At 32.4% G+C, this 26,739-nt stretch overlaps 1 protein-coding gene across 2 annotated transcripts in view; it reads left to right on the forward strand.

Moving 5' to 3' along the window:
* Positions 1–26,739, forward strand: part of LOC131899055 (uncharacterized) — a 372,739-nt gene that overhangs the window by 310,270 nt on the left and 35,730 nt on the right. For both annotated transcript variants that reach the window (XM_059250423.1, XM_059250424.1), the window contains exons 18-22: positions 2,530–2,543; positions 7,517–7,565; positions 10,502–10,725; positions 14,287–14,360; positions 21,903–21,974. In XM_059250423.1, the coding sequence (XP_059106406.1) occupies positions 2,530–2,543; positions 7,517–7,565; positions 10,502–10,725; positions 14,287–14,360; positions 21,903–21,974 (433 nt within the window). The remainder of the gene's footprint in view (positions 1–2,529; positions 2,544–7,516; positions 7,566–10,501; positions 10,726–14,286; positions 14,361–21,902; positions 21,975–26,739) is intronic.

Genomic DNA, 26,739 nt, shown 5'->3' on the forward strand with positions numbered 1-26,739 from the left:
GTGGAGAACAGGGTGCCTTCCGGCTGGGGGGTAGAGGGAGTCCTCCATGATATTGAGCTTGGAGAGAGCTGCCAGGCCATGGTAGACTGTAACCTCTGACTAGCAAGGTCTCCCAGCATATAGCCTGATGTTTTGGAGGCATTTTCTCAATTGAGGTTCCCTTCTTTCAGGTAACTCTAGCTTGTATCATGTTGACATAAAACTGTCTCACATAAGTTCAATTATGAACCTAGTATTCTTTGTATGCAATGTAACTTCTGACATATGACTTGTAATACTTTTATTATGTCCTTAATTTTTGGATATTCTATCTACCTAAATTTCTATGTCTTGGTCTTCATTTTAGTAATATCATGGTATTTTTCTTAGTATCTTCACCTGCAGGTAGAGTTTTCATTGTAGATTACCTGGGTAGAGGAAATTATTAGATCTTCATAATAATTCAACTACTAGAAATTAGTTGTAAGTCTAACTGTATGAAATAATGAGATACTGTGTTTATAAAACAAAAACAAACAAATTATTTTCCTGAGTATAAAATACAAAATTATGTTTAATAAAGATAAATTTATTTATATGTAATAAAAACTAGGAATATAAGATATTAGATGTAAAATAAAGTACTAAAATGAACATTTTGAGCCCAAATGACATTTAAATGATCTAAAACTTCTTATTCTATTTAGTAAAACTCACTCATCAAAAGGTGCATTGTAATTTATTAACTGCTGATCCATCGCTCCAGCCCCTATTCTAGAGTTGTTTTTTCCTAAAAGGGTATGAAAGAATGAAAGAATTGGTGAAAGAATTCAACCTCTTTGAACTTTAGTTTCCACATACAAGAAAAGGGAGATAGATAGAATTTAAGTTTCTCAATTTCTATATATCTCAAATTGGTGACTATTAGTATTGATAATGTCTTTATAGGGACAGTAATTTATTTGACCTTTATAACCATTCCCTTACTGGGCTACAGGCATTGAATGAACATTGGTCGCCATCACCTGAAGTGAGTCCTTCTCCCAGTCTGACAAACTGGCTGTATCAACCTTCTAAAACTCAGAAGGATGGAATTGTTTGTTTTATGACTCTATGAATCTCTGAATAATTAAATAAAGAATAATAATAAAATAAAATAAATAAAAAAATAAAATAAAATAAATAAATAATTAAATAAAGAATAATTAAATAAAGAAACTTTGGGCACCTGGTCTATAGCAATGGCTCAGCGGTTAACAACACTTGCTATTCTTGCAGAGGGCTTGGGTTCAGTTCACAGCACCTGCATAGGAGCTCAAAACCATCTGTAACTCCTTCTCCAGGGAATCTGATGCATTCCTCTGACCTCCATGGGCACCAGGCAAACATATAATGCACATACATATATGCGGGCAAAACATTCACACAAAATAAAATAAAGATAAGAAAAAAATTTAAAAGAAACTTTGGGTATCTGTTAAAAGCTATGATTATCCAGGTCATGTTGGTGCACTTCTTTAATTCTAGCATGTAGGAGACAGAGGCAGGTAGATCTCTGTAAGTTCAAGGCCATCCTGATCTACAGAGTGAGTTCCAGGACATCCAGGACTGTTACCCAGAGAAACCATGTCTTGAAAAACAAAATAAATAAATAAATAAAATAAAATAAACAAATGCTAAGGGTTGAAGAAAATAATTTGTTAGTATATTATCCATGGTACAGCCATTAATGGAAAACAAAAATGAAAATAGCAAAAAAAAAAAAAAGTACTTTGAAAGCATGTTAACCTATGTGTATAAGGCATACCACTTAGTATCTACCTATTTAGGACAGAGCCATAGCCCAGTTACTGCCATCCACTTATTGGCATATTGTAAAGAACCTTCTTCAAATGTTCTATGCTTAAAACTCCAATACCACAATGAAAGAAGGCAATGCTTCTTGGTCTTTTGGATAATATCAAGTAAGAAATTGGACAGTAGAGGGGGGAAATGGCCAAATTTTCTGTAGAGGTGAGAAGGGATTAAGACACAAGACCAACACCACTCCATTTGAGAGTAGAATTGTAACTATCTTAATAGTATGGCAAATAATGTCAATAGTGTGATAGCAGGAATCTTAACAGTTCTTATTAATAAAAACTTTTCCGGGCCAGGTATTGGGGTGAAATGCTGAATGGTCAGAGAGACAGAACAAGCCACAGCTAACCTCACCTGGCCAACTTCTCAGCTGATCTTGTTTCCTCAGACTGGAAGCCTCTGTGTCCTCATTCAGAATGAATCTCAGCTGAACTTTGTTGCTCAAAGCCTAAAAACTTAACCAGTCAAATGCTTCTAGTTCCTGGTCCTCACGCCTTATATATCTTTCTACTTTCTGCCATCACTCCCTGGGATTAAAGGCATGTGTCACCATGTCTGGCTTTTCCAATGTGGCCTTGAACTCACAGAGATCCCAGATGGATTTCTGCCTCGGGAATGCTAGGATTAAAGGCATGAGTGCCACCATTTTCTAGCCTCTGTATCTAGTGGCTGACTGTACTCTGACCCCAGATAAATTTATTAGGGTACACAATATTTTGGGGAGCACAATACCACCACAATAGTGTCTATTTTAATTGTTAAGTTACAAATTAGATGTATCTGGCTGCCTTCTGGGGAAATGATTTTTAAATTAATGTTTTGCCAAAATAGACTATTTAAATCTCCAAAGGAAACCTTTTTCTAATTCCTTTAATGTTTTGAAAGGAATTCCTGCACTTAAAAGTAGTAACTAAGCTTTTGAGTATTTCACCATAGTCTCAATTCATCTCTTTCTCAGTAAACTGCCAAGACAGTACATACAAATAGTCAAAACAATCTGTAGCTGTGGCATTTATTGCACAGAGTCTGAATTATTGTGAGAGAAATATGCAGGTAATTTTTTCTTGTACAATCCGTAACACTAATAAATTAGTAAATAAATGACTCCTTACAAACTAAGAGAATTAGTGGTCTGTATTTTAACCTAATTATAAAATGGTAAATGCCATTATTCAGTGTTTCAGCATAGTTTGCAATGCTATCTCTGATCATTCCAACAGCAATCATTGACTAAAGCAGAGTATCTCAACCTGAGCACTTTCTCAGGCCAAAATATTATTTGTCATAGGATATGTCCTGCTTACAGAAGGGTGTATTAGCAGGATCCTGGACTCTTTCTAGATGACAATACTGTATCTGAAAGCTATGACCCAAAATATGTCTCAGGATGTTGCCAGATATTTATTCCAGTGGGGGAACAAGCCTCCAACTGAGAACCACTGAGCTAAAGAAATCAATGAACAGAAAACTAAAACTCAAGATGGAAAAAATACTGCTATATTAATAATGAGCAAGCACTGCATTCACTTTAAATCTGCATAGTTAGTAATATGTAGTCCCATGACTGTCTTCAACTTAGAAAGCTCCTCCAATAGCTTAGGTGTCAATTTATATTCCTCAAAATTATTTTCTATTTGCCTGTTGGTACTTGTTGTTCTTTTTTTAATATGGCAGACTTTTTTTCCCTTTTTAATATTGTTTTTGTTGAAGATGTACTTTCTTGAATAGTTACATAGATTTACTTTTAATTTTTTCCTCTTTTTCCAAATTATCTCTCTTCTCTAGAATCAGTTTTCTTATTTGCCTTTGTCTTTCTCTGCATTTACATTTCTTTTTTTCAGAGTTGTCTTTTTCTAATAGGGTAGAGACCCTCAAACGTTCTATCAAAATATTCTTGGCCGTTTAAAAATACATCATATTCATTAATGTCTACCTTTAATTTAGCAATGCATTAGAGTGAAATTTAATGAAGTAAGAAATCATAACAGTACTTGGGACTTTTTCACCAGTTAAATTTACTGATATCTTCAAATCACATTCTAGCCAAGCCAAATATTTAAAAATATAATTTGGACTGATGACTTATAATGGCAATTATTATGTATTCTGCTAGATTTTGTTATTTAATTGCAAAATACATTTCAGTATTTTTAGAATTTCATTTAAAGGAAACTGATTTTCACAATAATCCTAAATACTTTATATTAGGCATTTAAAGTATTATCCTAAATATTAGGGCTTTTTATGGCATAAAACTTGTGATTCGAGGCACTTGTGGAGGCTTAAATGAGCTTAAACTTACTCTTGGAACTGTCCAAATATTTTTAAAATGTCATTAAATACATTCAGGTTTGTTCTTTAAAATTTTGGTAACTATGCTGAGAACAAGAGAAATAGTCTTCCTCAGAGAACAGCACACCAAATGGTTATCCAATACCAAATGGTTAGCCATGAAAACATACATACAAGTAACTTATACAAACTGAGCAGGTTAGCTTAGCGCATATATATATATTATAGAATATATAATATATAATATATGTAACAGTTAATGAAAAAAGAGGCAATGAATTTGAGAGAAAGAAAGAAAGAAAGAAGAGCTATTTGGGAAGATTTTGAGGAAGGAAAGGAAAGAAATGAATTATGTAATTATATTATAATCTCAAAAAATAATTTTTAAATTGATAATTTGAAATAATTGATTACATGTTTAGGCTATCTTAAAATATGTCTGTTTTAGCTTCTGATTATCTTTTTGTTAACTGATATCAAGTAATTACAATTTTTATCATGTATTATGTATCTGTTCTATGCTAGGCATATAATTATGTATATTTGAATGTTGGTTTCCATTATATGTTAATGTAAAACGATTACTAGTCTAGTTATCAAGAAACGTTGATCTACATGGACATGATTATTCATCTTAGGCCACTAACTGTGTTCTTACACTGTTTCATTTTGAAATTATTTTTCATTGTTATCATAGGGAAAAAAATTACATATGTTAAAATCCACTTTATGGGACTTTAGGTGATTAGACCAGATGACACAAACTATTTATACACACTTTATAGTTGTGAACTTCACAATTGTATATGATTCAATCTCCTTTTAAAAATAAAAAAGAATTTATACTGCAAGCATAGACATGCAGAATTTTTCAGAAAATTTGGAAGCTGTCTTATTTACTTAAAATTACACTTTCTTGCAATTCATTAAAAATAATAAAAACTTAGTTTCAGTTATAAACTTGCCAGCAACTATTTATGTAATATAAAGGGCAGTACAGGTAAGTATCTTAGTTTTTTAATACAAGCCAATCTAATTTCATATACACAAGTATTTAAACTTAATTCAGTAAACTCAAAGCATAGCTTGAAATGTGGCTCAATTTAGCTTATGAATTACTGAAGCTTATATAAATATTTTGGTAAAATATCAAAAATTATATCTACTGTCTTGATAATCTTGATATGTTAGTATAATTAGTAGTGCAGGGCTTTTAAGCTATAGGTTTAATTTTTATTTTTATAGTAAATCTTATCTACTTAAAATTGCTTGGTTCATGTATGCACCAAAACAGTAAGAAGTAATAGTGATTATCAAAAATCAATGTATTTCAGGGGAAAAGTTACCTGTTGAAGAACTAAAAGTACTAATGTAGCTAACAAAAAGTGAGAGGAGGAATCAAGGGAGATGTGTTAATATAAATTGACTATTTTCTTTGTCCCATAAGATTAAAAAAATCATCAGCTCTCAATCAGACCAAAGTGATCACAGGAATCAAAGCTTTAGACTTTGAAAATAACTGCAGAAACTAAACTAGAAACTGCTAGTATTTACTGATTTATAGGAAGGCAACTGGCCATAGGTATATATCAGAGCTTTAGGTTTTACCAATTGGTATTTTTATTATTCTTATTATCATTAAAATTATCAGTCAGGCATGATGATGCATGCATGTGATCCCAGCACTCAGGAAGTGAAAGCATAGGATCTTGAGTTTAAGACCAGCCTGGGCTTCAGAGTGAGAAGTTGTCTTTAAAAGTCAAAAGTCAAAAAGTCAAAAATATTTAGAATGGTGTATTTATGTATATGTATTTATGTGTGTGTGTATATATATATACACACACACATAAATAATCATCAAAAAGAAGCCATCAATTGGAGAACTGGAGAGGGAGTCCTCAGGAGACAGACAAGGAAGGGAAGAAGGGAGAGACAGGGAGGGCTGGGAGGACAGAGAAGTGAGAAAGTAGTGTAATTATATTTTAATTGAATTTTTAAAAATTATAAAAGGAAAACTACAGATATGTATCTAGATTTTTTTTTTTGGTGTTTCGAGACAGGGTTTCTCTGTGTAGCCCTGGCTGTCCTGGAACTCACTCTATAGACCAGGCTGGCCTCGAACTCACAGAGATCTGCCTGCCTCTGCCTCCCGAGTGCTGGGATTAAAGGCGTGCGTCACCACTGCCTGGCTGTCTGGAAATTATTTTTTCCAGGAAAAATGTAAAAGAAGATTTGATACAAGAAAACTCAGAAATTAACAAACAATAGAATAAAATGGAAAATTACAAAATTGCCTACTACAAAGGGGGCTGGCACAAGAAGTATTATAAAACTTATTTTCTCATACTTCAGTTGATCATTTTAATTCCATGTAAGTTTTTTGAACTATCATACCTTATTGCCAAAACAAAATAATAAACTATCAGAATACCTAATAATAATTTGACCCAACCATGCATTAAAAAAACAACAAACAGTTGAAACAAAGGTTCATTCTAGAAATTGAAGGAGAAATTAATAGAATGGAGGATAATAATCTAATCATTTAAATTCTTTTTAAATTTGTATGGATGTATGCAATGTTTCTTGGTCATGTCCATCCCCTGCTACCTCCCTCCAGCTCTCCCTGTAACCTCCCCATGATGTCTCCCTATTCTCTCCTTCTAGTTACCCCTTCCCAAATGCCCCAACATATTCCCAACTCCCTCCCAAGTTAATGACTTTTTTCATTTATTTATTTAGTAATATTGTTGCTTTATAACCCACTAAATCCATTTCGTGATTCCCACATGTGCACATGTGTAGGTTCATCCACTGGTTCTTGGGCTATGTACCAATGACTACCCCACCTTCTCACACACAATGAAAAATGCCACACCCTTCTTTAGCAGCCATTAACTGCCATTAGCTCCTTAGTTCAGGGTAGGGCATCAAAAGCCCCTCCTTCCTCCATGCTGGAATATTAATTTCACTTGATCTTCTGTAGGTCTTATGTAATAACAGTACCTGCTGTGGGTTCACACGTACAATAGCCATGTCATGTCCAGTGGCCAGCCTTTCACAGCAGTCTTGCTTGTCCTGTGGTTGTTAGATTCTAATTTATCTCTCTTCTATAATAAAATGACTAGCAACTCCTAATTATAGTAAAGTATATTTGTACTTTCCTACATTCTAATTAATCTCCCTTCTATTATAAAATGACTAGCAATTTTTTATTATAGTAAAATATTTTGATGCTTTTAAAGTTTTTAAAGTATTTGTATATTACTTCTACATGTTTAGGTGAAGTTAAAGCGTTATCATTGCCTGATCAAATGAATATGGAAAATTATTATAAGTTTTTAATTTGATGGGTTAGTTAACTTGCATATTCTTTTCTTTATAGGATTTTATAAATTGCTTCATGAAGGCAAAGGCCCAAAACTGGATCGATTGTAAGTTTCTATTTGTTGGCTTTGTTACCTTCTCTTCTTGTAAATGCATTTCTCTCAACTACTGCTTGTATTGAAGAGCTGAAGCATAATAGCCCTAAAATCTCAGAGATGTTATAGAACATTTTTGTTATAGTTCCTTTTAAAGAATAGTAGCATGAGCAGATAGTTTTAGTAACATATGCATGCCATATGAAAATATCCTGATAGTAATGATTAATCCAAAGAAATAGAAACACATGGGTTCTAAGAATTATATTTGACTCAAACTTTTGTTGACTGTGTATATTTTCCTTTTGTCGGTCATTCTTCAAACTACCCCAGTTTCATAATGGGTAATTTTCCTGGCAATAAATTAAGTTAAACATTCAAAAATGATGAAAAAGATTGTGTGTGTGTGTGTGTGTGTGTGTGTGCGTGTGTGTGTGTGTGTGTGTGTGTGTGTGTGTGTGTGTGTGTGTGTGCGTGCGTGTGTGTGTGTGTGTGTGTGTGTGTGTGTGTAAAATACAGCAAACCCTGTATGTTGTACACTGAGGGGTTTCTTTTAGTCTCACAGAAAATTCATAAAATAGACAAACTACTTTGTTTTATTTTTGTTAAAGAGGGATGTCTTTTTCAGACAGATGTGTTTGTTGAATCTTGTGGTGGGTTTCTTGTTAGAAGATGCCTGTCTTATGATTACTCCAAGTATTTAGAAAAAAATATTGCTGACATAATTTTCTTCAACCTCTCCTCAGTGCACACATTTACTTTAACAATATTTTAGCAAGCTATCAAGTACATTTCCTTAATATGGATCCAGTAAAAGGCTTTAAAGTAAATGTATCTTTTAAAAATCTCAGCAAGAGTTATGGGCAAATATAGGAAACAGGTATAATTGAAGACTTAGAATCTTGATAGAGATCTGTCACCAACTTGCAATAACATTGCAAATATCACTTGAATTTTGTTGGTCTTAATTCTCCTTCAGTGACGCAAAAGATTAAAATATATGATCTCTAACACATTTGTAGCTTTGAAAATATTTGGTTCTAAGGTCTTGAAGAATTTATCTTTATCACTGACGCTTCCACAGTAAAAGTGGAAAGGAGAGACTAAAATTTGAAGTCTCAATATTGAAAAATCATTACCATCCTAGTCTTCATCTTTCTTACATATTATACCTGTATGAACTAACACAACAAAAGTGAACTACTGTGCTAGCAATACCATTACTTTATAATTCTCTGTTAAACTATTCTCTTTGGTAATGTACTCCTGAGAAATAGCTGACCATAAGAAAACATGAAACTTTGAAAAGCTTTGTGAAGAGATCTGTAGTTTTTTTTTTTTTTTACATAAACTCTTCAAGTAAAGTAACCTAATATGAGCAGCTATTCAACTTAAACCTGCTGGAAAATTTGCTTATATTAGTAGGATCCCGAGGGACCAGTAAATTGGTAATTAGAGTAATTTTTATAGGCTGGACTCTGGAATGATATGTTTTTAGAAGTACAACTATAAACTTATAGTGACATATACGACAGTTATAATTAATATAATATGAACTTTTTTTAAAGTTTAATAGTAGGAGTAGGTTTGTCTTGACCTTTTACAAAGCAAGGACTGATAAGCTCAATACATCGAAGTATTCCCAGGCCAAACTTCCATGTTTATAATGCTGAGATACTTTAAAAGTATTTTTCAAATGAACCAAATTCTTTTCTTGGTGACATTCATAATCTCATTTGCACTGACATAAATGTTAGATTTATATCCATTAACTTACTTTAATTAAAACTAATTTATATACATTTCAGATTTGTCTTTACAGATTTAGGTTATTTACTAACAAGTAGAATAAGAGACATTGAACTTGTGAGGTTAAAACCATTTATATCATATAATGCATAACAACAATAAAATACTAACAAGTAGATGGAATTTGATCTAATATAGCAACAAAAACAATAAAATTCAAAAGACCAAAGAAAATGAAATATATAAAACATATATGAGAAAAACAGAAACTTTTCAGAAAAGTCTTGATAAATTGAGTTACATGGCTATGTTTAAAGCTAATAATATCCACTGTAGTAAATATTATGTGTTTTAAATTCACCTTAAATTTTTCAAAAAGAATTTCAACAAAATGTGTTTGGAAGCTAAGCCTAGTTCTAAAAGCTCATCTAGGCGAAAATAGTATGAGAAAAATCCAAAAATAATTATAAAATTAACTGGAAATAAATATTCCTTAATAAATTACAAAAATTATTTTGAGTGTATGATAATACTATCCAGAAAAAATAAAATGTTTTGATATTTTAATGAAAGAAATTAGAAATATTTAAATAGACTAAATATACAAAATAATTCAAAGTATAATGATGATAATACTTGAAATCAGTAGAGAAAAGAGTATTCAGTAGATGGTTCAGAGCAACTGTCAGAACATTTGTAAATAGAAATATCCCAAGATCCCTATTTTATATGATATACAAAAAGCAGGATGTCTTAGTGATTTGAATGTAAAAATGAGTAAAACTTCTAACAATAAAAGGCAAAAAAAAATATGCTTTTCATATCTATGGCTAAATAGTGGAAACTGTATACATACACAGTGTCATAAACAAAAGTAAAAGGCAGATAAACTGGGGGAAAGATTTTGAATATATATAACAGACAGAAGGTTGATATCCTTAATATATCAATCAACTTAAAAATTAGTCGAACAGTAGGAAGAAAAGCAAAAGGAATGCTTAAATAACTACTGACAAAATAAGAAATATAAATGACTATAAGTAAAGAAAAATAAAAATATTACCATTTGTAGTGAGAAGAACAACTGTCTAATATTGATGATTTGCTAGATTATTGTAAATTTGTGAAAATGTTATGATAATTTAGTCTGTATTGCTATGATATCCAAACTAACATTTTATTCCTGTTTGTTTTTGCAGTGTCTTGGTTTAAAAGGCTCTTGCCCACATTTTTCTCTGAGGAAGACCGTCGTTCTTGTTCTAAACCCCGATTTTGTGCAATAGCCTGTACTGAAATGGGCCATGGGAAATGCGAGGGATGGCTTTGGCATAAGAGAGAATCTAGAGGAATCTCCTTTTTTAGTTGGAAAAAATACTGGTTTATTTTGAAACACTCAACTCTCTACTGGTTCTCACATCTGAATGTAAGTACACCAGGAAGCAAAGAAAGTCTATTGCTAAAAATAGTCCTTTGTGTTAGTAGTAAGGGTATATACTTCTGGCAAATAAAAAAATGCTCATAATACCAAATGTTAGGAATAAGCTATTGATGCTACTTCTTGCTTTTAAAAACGCTGTCCAAGTTGTCTAGTATGTCTAGTAAAGGTATTTTAATCAATGATTTAATGGTTTTGAAACAAAAAATACCTGGTTTTACTCCAAGCCCTTTCACTTATTAACTTCAAGAGACCAAGAAAGTTATTTATCTTCCTTGAAGCCCATTTTCTTCAAAATGAGTCATAATACTTGCCAAAATTTTCATCTCTCATTCTCTTTTGTGTTGATCCTCTCCCTCTCAACCAGATCCATGTCAGAAACTTTTTTTAAAAGTACTAGAATCCTTTCATTTGGATAAAAGTGAAATGAATGAGGTGCCTTTTACTGGTTATAAAACCAAACAAATATCATTTTACAGGAAGGAATTGACAAGGTCATGAGTTTTATTTTGGACATACCAACTATAAGATGCTCTGAAAGTTATCCCACTGGGGAGAGGAGTCTAGAGCTTTGATTAAAGCTTCAGCATTTACTTTAACACCTGTCATGTACAGCCAAACTTCTTGATACTATTTTTATGCTTTCGGTTTTCATTAACTCACTTCAAGTATTCTCTAATCTCTCTTTCCCCATACTCTGTTGGGACAATTTTCAGAAGATAACCATGAAACGTTGATGTTGCTAAGTCCAAAAGACACCTTCAGACTTCATTTTACTGGACCTTTCCTCATTTTTATCATATTTTCTAACACACTTAAGTTTCAGTTCTTTAGGAACCAGCTTTAGGTTTTGTTATTGTTATACACATCTTTCAATAATTATTTTCCAATGTATAAAGCCTCAATTACTATATGCATATAGAAGTCGCATATATTTATTGCTATACCCTAAATTTCTCATCATATGTTTAGGACTCATGAGTTCAGTTATCTCTCCATAGGGCTATCAAGATTTCCCCTGTTCAGCATGTGCAAAGCAAACTTCATTATACTGCTGTCCTTAAAATGATCTCTTCCCTCTGGTTTTCTGCTAAGGAGTTATCCTCAAATCCTACTTTTTTGCTTCATACAGTATATCCATCTCTAGTCTCTCCAAAATTATCCCCTAAGTATCTATCAAATTCATCATTTTCTCCCCATTTCCACTGTCTAGTCCAAGCCATTGTTAGCTTTCAAACAATTTCAATAGCCACCACTCTCTGTCTTGTTATATTCACTTTGGCCTCCCTCTAGTTCATGACTGTAATTAGGGGATCTTTTTAAATATAAATTTTGCCATATCCCTACTACCTCATTTCACCCCATTTTCTTATTTGTCTCCCTATTGAAAGCCATTACTAACTTTCCATTACTCTTACACAAAAAATGTCCTTATCATGGACTATCAAGCCTTATATAAATTCTGTACCTCTTCTGTTATATCTTGTACTATCCACCCTGTGATTTTTACATTCCAGCTACACTGGCCACTTCTATTTTCTCGAATGTGCTGTGCTCTATCCATTTATGGAATCTTTATATGTGTTTTCCTTCTTCTTGTAATATTCCATGACCCCTGCATGTTAATTTCATTAACAACTCAATTTCTCTTCAGATATTACTTCAATACATCACTTCATAGGGAAGCCTTTCTTGATCCTACTCTACCAGTTAAATGCTCATTATCACTCAGTGTCATATAACTTTAATCACAGCATTTGACCCCTTGTAATTCTAATTCATTATTCTTATATTAAAACTGTCTCCTCCTAGATCATAAGCTTTCAAAAGTACTATATTTATCTCCCCTGGTGTCACCTAACTAATTCAGCAATATATCTCTCATATGTGGCACAATATATTTATATAATCCAATATAATAGTTTAATCAATGACTATTTGTGATAATGTAGTTAACATATGTAAAAAACCATGGTACAATGTCTGTCACATAAGTTTTTAATGAATATTATTTCCCATCATATTTTCCCATTCCCTTTTTCTCAACCAATGTGGAATTTTTCTGTTTCAAATTTGAAAGTTTTCAAGAACAAATGTGAAATACTAAATCATATTCCAGCCAGACATGATGAATATCATGAATGTTACCCCTGTTGAAATTAAACAGAAAAACACATTGGGTACCAGATGTAGGAAGAATTGCTAAACAGTCTTAATAAAAAATCTGGAGCCTGATATTGGGGTTAAAACTGAGAGATCAAAGGAATAGGACAAGTCACAGACAACCTTACCTTACCAACACCTCAGTCTCCAAAGAGACCTACTTCCTGTATACCCATTCCTATATGCCTTTCTGTTCTGCCAACTCACTTCCTCTCTCTACCCAGCTATATCATTTTCTCTCTGTCTGTACAGACCTCCAGACTTCTGTGGTTAGTGCTGGAATTAAAGGCATGTGTCACCATGCCTGGCTCTGTTCCCCAGTTTGATCTTGAACTCACTCTGCCTGATGGATCTCTGCCTCCCAAATGCTAGGATTAAAGGCATATGCCTGACTTCTATGTTTGCTATAGTGGCTAACTGTTTCCTCTGATCCTCAGATAATCTTTATTGGGGTGCACCAAGAAAATATCACCACAATAGTAAATTCTATTCACTATAGTGTTTTTCACCTAAAGAGTTTTCTTACAATTAATTTACTTAATATAAGATGAATCAATGTTCTGGCACCTTTTTTAATGATTCCACTTTTGTGAGTATTTTTCTAAATGATCCTTTATCAGATTGTTACTAAAATATATAGGTTCTGATTTGTTTTTAATTTCAAGATTACTAGACTTATATTTCTCATAACTTTAATATTCTAAAGTATCTTTTCCCTTGTGAGTTACAAATGTTACAACCTAGCAATAACATAATCCCCTTTTTATCCTTGAAGAAATTGTGACTCAGAAAAAAAAGTGGCCTGGTAAACATGGGCAGATTTATGATGACTAGGATTGAATAAGTTCTATAAATATGTAGGAAGGTATTCAGCCTTGTGTCAGTTCATGACAATGTGTTACAAATCTGCTCTGTGATGCTCTAATGCTAAACAATTTCATCCTTAGATATTTCACTATTAGATATTTCAGAAGCTTTGAAGTTGAAAATAATTGATACCTGTAATCATCATTCTATGTGAGACAACTGAAGGTTTATTAATGTTCTAAATGCTGCTATAGCTCTTCTCTTTGCTGCGCTTCATTGATATATTTTTGTCTGCATCAAATGCTTTAATGATGGTGAGAGCTATTTGCATATTTTGAAATAATTCTGTATAATCATTAATGTAAAATCTGTTGTTACCATTGATGGTTTAATAAATGCATGGTCCATTTGCTTTGCAGAAAGCTATTTCAAGTGCATGCTAAGCAAACTGCATTCCTTAATAAGCAGTCTAGAAAAATGTTGTTTGTTACAACACTGGTGACCTAGCTCTTGGTTTTCCGTTTCAACTTGTACTCTCTCTCTTAAATCTTCCACTTATATTTTTTCATTCTTTCCTAGGACACCAAGGCTGATGGTTTCATTTACCTACCAGAATTCCGAATTGACTTAGCTCCACACTGCAGAAGAGAATTGTAAGTAATAAGTGACTTTTAAATTGAGAGTTCAAATTAATACCCTAAAATAGAGCTATAACAGGGTCCAGTTTATAATTCTAAATTCTTCTTGTAGTTCCTTTCATGATTTTTCAGACAAGTAGTGTTTCAGAATTATACTGTGAGTAGAATTTATAGTTAATAGATCCCATAGGATTAACATAATAGCTAATATATTTTCAAATTATGATACCACTCTAATTCATTATTTATCTTTATTTAACTATAAACTATTTTAAAATATGAGTATATTATGGAATAATCATAATATTACTTTATTTTTCACAATCTTTCTACATTTGCCATAATTATAATTGTAGAAGTCAAAGTTGTTCACTCTGGGTATTATATAAGTATTATAAAATTAACATGTTAGAGGGAGGTCAGTATATAATTAGGAAACACTGATTGGATAGCTAGAAATATCTGGATGGTATGCTTTTTATTATGTAAGTCAGATTCTTATTATAGAGTATCTGGATTTAACAGACATCAAAAGAGATGAACAGACTTCAGAAAGTCCAAGGAAGAGAAATAAATCCAATTAAAGAGATATTAAAAGGGATATAAAAATAGGTTACATGGTACAAAGTTAAAGCAACTGTCATACATTAGTGGTAGGGATAATGATGTTATTATTTAATTTACTGTTTCTTAATTATATTAAAAGACACGAAAACTTGGAAAGAAATTGGAAAACATCAAGTTGAAGAAGTGTTTGATTTACCAATAAGATTAAATAAAAGGCTATTAACGAATATTTTTATATCTTAAACTCTCTGCTAGAGTCTTTATATGTTCATTATTAAAGTAAGTAGAAAAAATGTCCTAGTGTGTAGCTTTCCAACTGCAAATACTATGTTTCTGCTACGTAGACTTGCAAATATTGTTAGACAGCATTTATGTATGCAGTTAGTATTGCAATTTACATTGTTTTTCCAAATCTGGCCTATGATGTATAGGTATGATTTATCTACCGATGAGAAAGTTGAGGGCAGAAAACCAGACTTAATTTAAAAGTGGAAGAGAGTTAAGCTACTCAAGGCCCAAGTCACTTGAACATTAGAGTAAATGATTAAATTATAAAGAGAATAAACATATAAATATAAAACTATATGGATCCAATTCTTAAAATATACTTTCAAACTTGTATATGTTGTTAACACATATCCCCTGAACTTGAGGTTTTCATTTTATTATTCTCATTTTTACTATGTTCTTTATAGTATTTACCTGCTCTTTTCAATTTGAAAAACAGAAATCAATCATTATAATGACAAATCATTCACAGTACTGGTATTTTTTTAATCAGTGATTCTTAATTTGATAAGATTCCCTGCAGAAGGGGAACAAATACTACTCCTGAATTTGGTGCAGATGTTAATATTCCACACAGCAAGAGACTATGGATAAAATATTTATTTACAGAATGAGCCTTTTTGAGGAGACCATAACAGGCAGGCACCCCAAGCTCTATAAAAATAGCTTGAAAAGGGAGATTAGATTTTTTTTCTTGTGGTTACCTGTGGCTTTAGAGTTTAACGGTCCAGCCAAACATGAAGAGATGGCAGAGTAGAAAATGAAAACTATCAACAGTCAAATATCAAAATAGAGTCAGACTCTATATAAACCTTAAGGGATATCTTATCTTACTTGACTGTATTTAAGTATATATAAGGAAAATGAACTCCATATATATATATGTATATATATATATATATGTGTGTGTGTGTGTGTGTGTGTATGTGTACATATATGCCTTATGATATAAAAGAAATGTTAAATGACCATTGATGGACTCAATTATTGAGGTTTTTTTTTCAATTTGAAGAGGCGTTCAGTTGTTTCATAAATGCTCATCATATATGAATATAGACCAGATCTTCACCTCAGTTCTCAAATATCCCCATGTCCATCAAGTGATCCCCTACAAAAAATGGAAGTGAATTCTTACCCATTTGCATCCTCTAACTTTGTTTCATTCTTTTTCTTCATGTCATTTACATACTTAAGTGGTAATAGAGTTATAAACACAGTAAATTAATTGCTAGATATATATACTTCAGGTACCAGAAGTTAGAAATCTTCCAAAACCAGAAAGATCTAAATTCCTTGGACAATTATTTAAGGAAACTCAAAATTCAAAATCAGATTTGATTAGAGTTTAAGGTACTATCAAATCAAAGAACTTATAAATTCAGAACCACTTAAGGAAGAAGAAAATGTAGCCTTCTGATTCATAAATCAAACTTCAAGAGACCATTTTTTAGTACAGTGAGAAGTTCTTGTTTCTAAAGTCAAAGTTATATTATTTATAATAATTAATTTCCATCGTTTTGTTATTTTATGGTGTTTTTTTAGACTTTGATTTTATTAATTCTTCTGACATGATTAGTTCCTGTGACTTCTTGTGTGTGTTTATGAAGGAGTAGACCAACCTGATGGTTTGAGAAAAGTGAGGGAATCACAAAGGCTATAAATTTGGTCACATATACTTACCTAAATAAAAATTTTAAACCTATAGCATTGCAAAAAAAATCAGTGAATTTTAACATTTTCTAGTGAGTTTTCTCTACTGATAAGTCTAATTATATGATCTAAGTTTTTCTTTAATCTGATATATAAAGTAATTATTAAATCAGTTCTCTTAAAGTGAACTATTCTGCTAGTAGAAAGATGCCAATACTGATTCTATGCTATCAATATTATGATATTCTAGAGAAAAAACATTTTATCAGGGTTTTAATGTCTTATGTGTATGATACTTAATTGAAATTTTTGTTTTAAAAGATTAATTATGAATACACAATTCACATTATGAAATAGTCATTACTTCAGGAAAATGCCTGAGTTTTTTAAAAAGTAGTAAACTTATTTTTAAATGAAGAATTTGTAAAGTAATATGTTTTTCGGTGACAATATATGACTTAGAATAAAGAGGAGTAACACCCAACTTTTGAAAATTTATTTATTGTGGGAAGAATGTTATACTTTAAATTGACGACTTACATAAACATTAAGGGATACCCCATTTTTCACTGTGATTATTTTTCTTTTATTATTATTTCATATATTACATCTCAGCTGCAGTTTTCCCTCCAACCCTTCCCTCCAGGGCCCCCATCTCTCCTTTCCCCCAGACCCATGCCCCCTCAGTCTCCCCTCAGAAATGAACAGACCTCCCAGGGACATCAACCAAACACTGCATATGCTAAAATAAGACCAGGCACATACCATCACATCAAGGTTGGATGAGGCAACCCAGCAAGAGGAAAAGAGTCCCATAATTAGGCAAAAGAGTCAGTGACAACACCCATACCCACTGTTAGGAATCCCACAAGTACACCAATCTGCTCAGCCATAACATATATGCAAGGAACCTAGGTCAGACTCCTATCAACTGTGATTGTTATTTTATTCTCCTCCAATTCTCTTTTTTAGATAAGCCATACTCTCAACATAAAGTATGCTAAAATATCTAATTTGTGCTATCACAATTTTCTTTGATTTTCAGAAATGTCTTGAATGACTTATGATATAATAGAAATGTTAAATGTCCATTGGTGGACTCAATTGTTGAAGTTTTTCAATTTAAAGAGGCATTCAGTAGTTTCATGAATGTTTGTCAGCTGCATCATATTTATACTTATGAAAAACAAAAACACAAAAATATAGTGCCTTAAAACTAGGGGGAAAGAACATCGAAACATAAATCTAACATCGTTATGCAAAGAACATTCGCAAATTTTGATTTAAAAAAAAAAGGTTGAATACCAAAAAGGATATATCCTTATGTGAGTCACTGGATATTTTACTTTTAATAGCAGCAAATTGGAACAGCTTCATACCAAGACTCTAGAAAATTGTGCACCAAATTTGACCTCATCGCACAGGATGCTCAGGGAGAAAATTGCTTTGTAATAAAGGTCATCTGTTCTTGATGCAGCAAAAGCACTTTCCTTTTATTCTTTAACATTTATAGAACTAGGTAATTTATGGCAGACCATGATCAGACTATGATCTACAGCCATCCTGCCCTGAGCATGTCTGATATCATTAGCTATGTCCATGGGAAGAGTCAATCTTTAAGAATGATGTCACTTGTGAATTTACACACATGATAAATTTGTATAAAAACACAAACTACAGAAGTATTTTTGGAATTATAATTGTCTATCTATCTACGTACAAATTTTGTATTTTTTATCCTTTCTGGAATTAGTCCACAGAAGTACTGTTCTTCAAAGGTATTAGAAAGAGACTAGATCAATGGCTGGTGCATATTAACACCAGCAGTCTGACAGATGCATTCTTTGCCAAATTATTAAAAGTGCCCTTTCTGGAAATAATTAACCACCTTCCCTCTGCTTTGACTTGGACAAACTAAGAATTTTTAAAAATATGTTCTATAAATCATCATTAATCATGGAGAGCTGTAAGTAAGTAAATTTAAAGTAATTTTTACATAAACTGATCTATGGAATCTTAAAACACTATTTTTGGTCATCCAGAAAGTTAAGAAAAAAATTATATTAACAAAGCTCTACATGAAACTCTTTTTAAAAGGCTGTGAGAGAGCTTATTACAAAGGCTTCTCCTCCTTTCATAAAAGAAACAAGCTATGATATTCTAACAGATTCACTATAGGAACATAAGCTATGACTAAATACGTGATTGAAAAATAGTAGCAGTCATCTAGATGTATGACTTAGCACCTGGAGTAAATAGCAGGAAGTATGCAAGTATGTAATACCCTTATTGCTAGGTTACTAAGAGAGCTTCAGAAATTAAGAAGGTAGTGATACCAAGAAATTTAAGATACAAACCATAAGGTGAGCTGGGTGGTGGTGGCACACAACTTTAATCCCAGGACTTGGGAGGCAGAGCCAGGCAGATCTCTGCGAGTTCGAGGCCAGCCTATTCTACAGAGTGAGATCCAGGACAGACACCAAAACTATGCAGAGAAACCCTGTCCCCCCCAAAAAAAATAAAAACAAACAAACAAAATGATATAAACTATAAGGTGAAAAAACATACATGGGTAAATAACAATAAAAATGGTGTTTCTTTGGTCAATTTCCACTCTTGAATTGGAATTTCATATCTGAATTTGAACATATGCCAAATATTGGAATTAATATCTCAAATAATTTTAAACTGAAATGTATATACAGACCCAACATGATTGAAGTAGTAAATTACAGACTGAACAAGTATGAGAAAGTTAAAACTCCATTGTATATTTTCATGCATTTAAAGCAATATCAGAGAACATGTTTCATCTAGAGTTTTTGAAACAATAAAACTTAGAAGCCCAAATTTTTAATCCAGTCTCAACTCTCAGGTACTATGAAAAGGTATTTGAAAAGTACAATGCTGCTGTTGCTAGCCTTGAAAATTAGTTGGAAAAATCTGATCCTATGAAATTCCTGATTTCTATCTTTTCAGTACACACTGTCTACCAGGTTCTGTGTGCTAAGCAATTAGCCTATGTTATGTAATATAATACATCTCCAGGGGGCCATTGTCCTGCTTCTACAGATGAGATGACTAAGAGGTTAAATGTACTTGGCCGAGTTTTTCATCTAGCAACTGACAGTCTGTTGGATTTAAGGAAACTTCAATATTTTTTGTGAAGCAGGGCCTGGAACCAATGGCTTTGGATGTACGATGCAAGTGTTCTACTGCTGAGCTACAACCCCAGTTCCAATTTTAAACTCTTAATTCATTATCATGCTGCTGGAAAGTTTAAACTAATAAAACTTAAGGCTTTCCTTAAAAGAAGCAATTTGGATTTAAGAATTTAAGTGTACTTGTAGATTTATTGTTTTTAAAACTTCCAAAAGAGGTTTTCTTGATGAAGGCCAACACCGCTATTTTACAAAAGAGTAATATTAGATGTTTTCTACCAGTTTGTGAGAATATTTAAATAAATTAAATAACCATTTAACACATATCTTAAATGGAAAAGAATTGAACTAACTGTAAATTCATGCTATTTGAAAGTAATATCCCAATTAATGAAGCAATATCAGGATGATCCTTTATTGCTAATGTGGGATGAATTTGCAGAATCAGGGTCATTATTGAAAAAACATTTTTGTATGGAAGTGGATATCAGAAAATTCTCAACTTTGTAAGGTGACTTATAAACTCTAAAAGAAAACAATCAAGAGCTTCTGTTACTAGGGATATTATCAAATTATATTAAATTTACTAGAAAATACTGTGATGGGAGGTATACAAGAGTTTGGTTCTGATCAAAAGAAACTCAGTGTTATAAATATCCCATAATATTACATAGTGCCCTATACTACGTTAATCACATTCGAATTGATGCTCTCAGAGTTCTGTTTTAACAGGACATTTAAAAATCCTTCATTTTTTGTCTTAATTTGCATCATTTTTTCTACTTGAAAGTATATATTTTACACATGGGAATTTAAACTGTAAAATACATGAATTAATGAATGAGAGGCACATAGAAAATTTCTGCTAATTCTAATAACATTTACATATATGAAAACAGCATGCAGGCAAAGGATAGGAATTGGAATTATATCCATATATGATTAATAATGATATTAATGAGTAAATTAAACAAAGAAAGATCCTCAGAAAAATTCTATTTTTTTTAAAGATTTATTTATTATGTATACAGTGTTCTGTCTGCACATATCCCTGCAGGCCAGAAGAGGGCACCAGATCTCATTACAGATGGTTGTGAGCCACCATGTGGTTGCTGGGAATTGAACTCAGGACCTTTGGAAGAGCAAGCAGTGCTCTTAACCTCTGAGCCAACTCTCCAGCCCCAAATTCTATTTTTTAAGGCATAGTTTATATTATTGCCAAACTGACACTACTTTTTAAGTACTGTCTTTCATTCCAGACAGCATTTGTAGGTAGGTAGGTAGATATATGATAGATAGACAATAGATGGATGGATAGATATAAATTATTTCATAGGCATAGGCACATCCTTTGCTTTTGAAAAGACATAGATCAAGAGAAAGAAGAGAGCCATATTTATTTTTCTACATATCAATAGAAAAATACTTAATGGAATTTAGAAGAACTATTTGAGAGAAACTTCATTATTCTGAAGAAGTGTAGAATCTGATGAATAACTCAATTATTTTAAAACACCCTAGTTCACCGGTTTGCTTAAAAACAGTAGTGCTTCAAATCTTGTTTACTTTTTTCTTTATTCTTTTCTCAAACAATAAATCCTAACCACAATCCCCATTCCCTCCCTTCCTCCCAGTCCCCCCTCCCTCTTTTAAGAATCAGAATACTCTCTGAGTGCCTGATTAAAAAAATCAGTATCCTTCTTATTTTTCCATTACTAACGTATTACCTTTGGCAAGTTATTTAATCCTTTAAGGCTTCATTTTACCTAGATATATATTAGAGATTTTACTAGATGGCTGCTTCACTCCTTTCAGAGTGTTATAGGATTAAATGTTCTAACAGTTGTTAGAAAGAAAAATGAATTCTATGCTTTTTGCCTTTTTCCCATAGTGCTTTCCAAGCCACCCATGCAAGAATCAAGGATTTCTACTTTGCTGGTACATGCTTGGATGAGATGAATTAGTAAGTACTTTATGTTCATTTATTCACATAATGTATATTGAGGAACAATTTTGTTACAGGTAAGTCCTTCAATCATAGAAAATAATGACATTTTAAAAATAAAAATTATTTCATTTTCATCCTAATGTTATTTAGTGTATTAGAAGGTCAGGGTGTCAGAATGTGGAAATAAATGGAAATATGTGACAGAATAGGACTTATAGAGAAGGTACATTTATACTTTGAGTGTTTATGGACCATCAAGTAAATAACTTTATTTAGCCGGGCGGTGGTGGCGCATGCCTTTAATCCCAGCACTCGGGAGGCAGAGGCAGGCGGATCTCTGTGAGTTCGAGGCCAGCCTGGGCTACCAAGTGAGTTCCAGGAAAGGTGCAAAGCTACATGGAGAAACCCTGTCTCAAAAAAAAAACTTTATTTAAAGAGGCAAAGAAAGCAATTAAAGGTTTTCAGAAATAGGTAGGATCCTATAGAGAAGAAATTGGGAAAAAAAGGAGTAAAGGGCTTATAGAGAGATAGGTAAAAAGACTTACTTGGACTATAATGGTGGCAGTGAAATTGAAAACTAGTAGATATATTCAAGATACCTTGAGGAGGTAAAAATCAACTCAGTTTTCTATGGGAACTGAAGGTGTAGAAAGTGTCAAGGATGACTACTAGGTCTATGGCATATAAACCAAGATGAATTTCATCATAATTTTTAGTAAAATGGGGGATAATGGAAGAGTACCATGTTTGTGAGACAAGAGTGTGAGTTTTATCTGGGAGCACATAGAGTTCGGGGTATCTTCATATATCCTGTGGTATTTAAAGTAGATAGTTACTTTGAGTGGAGCTCAGAGTAAAAGATTCAACTGGAGATATAATTTGTGAGTCATCTACATTGATATGACATTTGAAGTCATGGACATAGGTAAGAACAATCTGGACAGTGGTTCTCAAGGTCAAAATAAATTGTGAATCTTACTAAAATACAGATTTCTGGGGCCCATATCTGCTCATACAATCACTCATTTAACAGGCTCTGGGTGACGCTGACTATTCATGATTTCAGGGCTCTGAGAAACACTGATCTAAAAGGGGGCATAAGACAGATAAAAGTGAGAAGGGAGCCTTAAACAATTAAACATTTAATTGCTGAATATAACCTGCAAAATAGAAATTTCAGAAATATAGGCATAATTGCCATGATTCTAAACACAATTATTGTATATTACCCCTGAGATTCTGTAGCAGAGACATATGCCCTTAAGGAAGAAAACATATTATCCTTTTTAACTCAGGGCTTTTTCCGACTACAATTTATTTGAATTTATGTTGTTGACCCCAGAAGTTATATGTAAATATTTGTAGATATAAATGCTCATTTTCTATAACTTAAAATTATCTAAAAGTGTGCCTAAATTTAAGGACTAAATGATTTTGATCAGAGCTGTCTAATATCTATCTTATTGTGTTTTCTCAATGTAAAACTAAAAGCCAAAATAGTTTTAGATACCTTATACAATGTGTTCATTATTCATAATAATCACAGTGTTCTTACTGGCATTTACTACTACAGAGCAAATAAGATATTCTATGTACTATTGTTATGTGCTGTTGAAAATCTTTGGAAAATGATTGACACTAACTGCCTTTACTGAAGTGGAAGTTCAGCTGTATCTTGCAGGCTGACATTGTTTTGTGTAATGAAGAAATATGTTATGCAATTAGTTTTACATTAATTTGCTAGAATTTTGAAAGAATGCACAATACAATTGATAAATCATTTCTTATCTTCATTGTTCTGCTGTCCATAAACTGACTACAGCTCTGTGCCACAAAGTAATTGAAAGTTTATTACTCTTTCAAGTATATCACCTTTAAGCTCTTTATATATAAAACACCATGTATATAGATGCAGTTTTTCCATTGTAACAAAAAATATTCCATGTAAATAAAATATGCTCTGTCATGCATTAATTCTAACTTAAGAAAGCTTTTTATTGATATTTCAAGCTACATCCTACAAATTTTAAAGTGAGACGACTAACATTAACAATGAACTTTTCTCTATAGTAGGCTCTTATATTCATGTTTAATTAAAATTAAATTAAATTACCCTTAATTTCAAAGAGAATATTGCTTACATTTGTATTCAACATGCCAGAAGGAAGGGTTGTTTTTCCCTTAGTGAGTTTATTATAGCCCACTCTCAATTTTAATTATGTTGAATTTAATACTAGTACATTGCTACTGTCTTTAATTTATGCCTTAAAGACCCAAGCACAACATTCTTATTGTCTGGAGGAAAAAATAACTTCCTTCCTGACAGCACTTAACTAATAACTTGTTATAAGAAGAAAATAAAATTCTGATAATTATCAGAGAGGCTATGTGATTTTTCCCAGAAAAAGGCATTTTAATTAATATAGCTAGAAGCCTCCTGGAAAGGCACCAAAAAATATACTGAAACAATAAGTGCATTTTATGCTGTCAAGACGGAAAGAAAAAGAAGATTGGCATTTGAGAGAAAATAGGGAATAAAGGTGGTGTTTAAGTATAATCATGCCTGTTGCCCTCTTGTCTTCATGAAGAAGATGTGATGCTCCAAAAGAGTTAAATCCATTAGGTGTTTGTTAAATGACACACAAAAGAGTTAAAATGTGTCATTGAATACAAAATGACTAACAGAAACAAGATTGAGACATTTGGCTGCACTAAATAACATCAAAACAATTCAACTGTTTCAAAGCAAAAGTGTTTTAACCCTGACAATTAACTGTGACTCATTCTCCTTACCTTTTAATGTTGAAGAGCAGAGTAAGTGAATGCATTCCATGGCATTCTTTTTATAATAATTTCTCTTTTCTAGTCAAAGAAATGCTAAAAGTACTCTGTGATAAATCTTTGTTGGTTAAATTTAAAATATTCAAATTACTATGTCATAATGTGCAACAAGAACCCAGAAATCTTCATAATCTTTTTTTCAGGAATTTTATGTAATGTAAAAATTGAACAAGTGTTATTTAGTGAGAAAGAAGTAGTTATAGTCAGTCTATTATTATTTTAATTATCATTATTTATTATTATTTTCCCTGAAAAAATCATAGTTTGTGATACTATTTAAGAAGTGAAAGAAAGGAGCATAAGATTGTTTTAATTAAGATAAATATTTCTCTACACTGAAATATAATTGATTTTGAGCATACACATGGAAAATGAAAATTGAAACATTCAAAGTCATGTATGACTGTATGAACCTTAACTTATTCTATTTCATCTGATATCTGAAGCTAAGCAGGGTAGGGCCTGGATAGTACTCGGATGGGAAATATTGAAAAACAGTGATATATGTCACAAGTTTTCTTTTCTTTTCTCTTAGAGAAAGAGATGATATACTTTGAAAACAGAAATAACTACTCAACAAAAATACACTGAGTTCAAGAGATCACAAATACAATGTCATCTAAATCAATATAGTTTCTCTGATCTAAGTTATGATATAACATCTAATATGAAAAAGCTTCTAATGTAAATTTGATTTTACATTAATATGAAATCATATTTTGGGTAGTAATAGGCACATAAACAAAAAGTAACCTATATTAAAGTAATTTTTGTCTGCCAAATAACTTCTAATTTTATATTTAATTTGAATAATAAAAAAATTAATTTTCATTTTATTTATTCTTTGTGTTTTTCACATCATGCATCTCTATCCCATTCATTTCCCTGTCCCTTCATATCTACCCTCTGCCCTTGCAACCTTCTCCCCAAAATAAAATAAAATAAAATTTAAGAGAAAAAAAAGGAAAAAATCAATCTCATCATGGAAGTTAACCCTTTTATCTATATATGTTTTCTTGCACAAGTTAATTGTAAACAGTCATTGGTCTGTTTTTAGGCCTCTGGTTTCTGCTACACTATCAATGCTGGACCCTCACTGGAACTCTTTTTGGTTATCCTGTGTCATAGAGATCCTTCAGCTTTGTAATCTGCAGGACCTGCCCCTTCAGGTGCTCCAGCAAAGCACAGATGAGGTGAATGTTGGAGTAGATTAACTCATAACCCTGATTCTGGGCCTGGACAGCTGCAGAGTAGTTGCAGGGTTGGCCAGCATGCCAGCTCTCCTTTGTCCTCATTACCAGTGTGAGCTCTCAGGCATTGCTCTAGCTAGTTCACCCCTTGCAGCGATGAGTAAGGGGGAGGGCCAGTTCTCCTGCTTTCAAGTCCTCAGGGTCTGTTCTCCCATACCTAAACCTTCAGGTTAGTTCTACTATGTTGCCTGGGCAAGGTGTAGGGGCCATTCTCCTGAGTGCTGCAGCTGATAAGGGGCAGTGACAGCTCTCCAGCTCTTATGACCTCAGGGCCAGCTCTCCCACCTGCATGATGGGGGGGAAGGCTACTCTTCCCCAACCATGCCACCACATGACAGATGAATAATGGGGACATCTCTTCCATGCTCACCACTTACAAAAATATTTTGAGTGATGTGTTAACACAAACCTATAATCCCAACACTCCTGCTGAGGCAGTAGGATTTCAAGGGCAGCCTCAACTACATAGTGATATCTTGTGTTAAAATAATTATTTTAAAAATTAATAATCTATAATGATAGTATATAATATATATATATATATATATATATATTTGTTGTAGTAGCAAAAATGCAGAAATGAAGATCCATCGCTAGTGTTTTTCAATGTGATGGAAATCATTATCAATTGAAAATATAAGGTTATGACTTTAATATATTTTCTACAATAGCAATGATAACCAGAAAGA

This window comes from Peromyscus eremicus, chromosome X (assembly GCF_949786415.1).
Source record: "Peromyscus eremicus chromosome X, PerEre_H2_v1, whole genome shotgun sequence".
In the NCBI taxonomy this organism is placed as follows: domain Eukaryota; kingdom Metazoa; phylum Chordata; class Mammalia; order Rodentia; family Cricetidae; genus Peromyscus; species Peromyscus eremicus.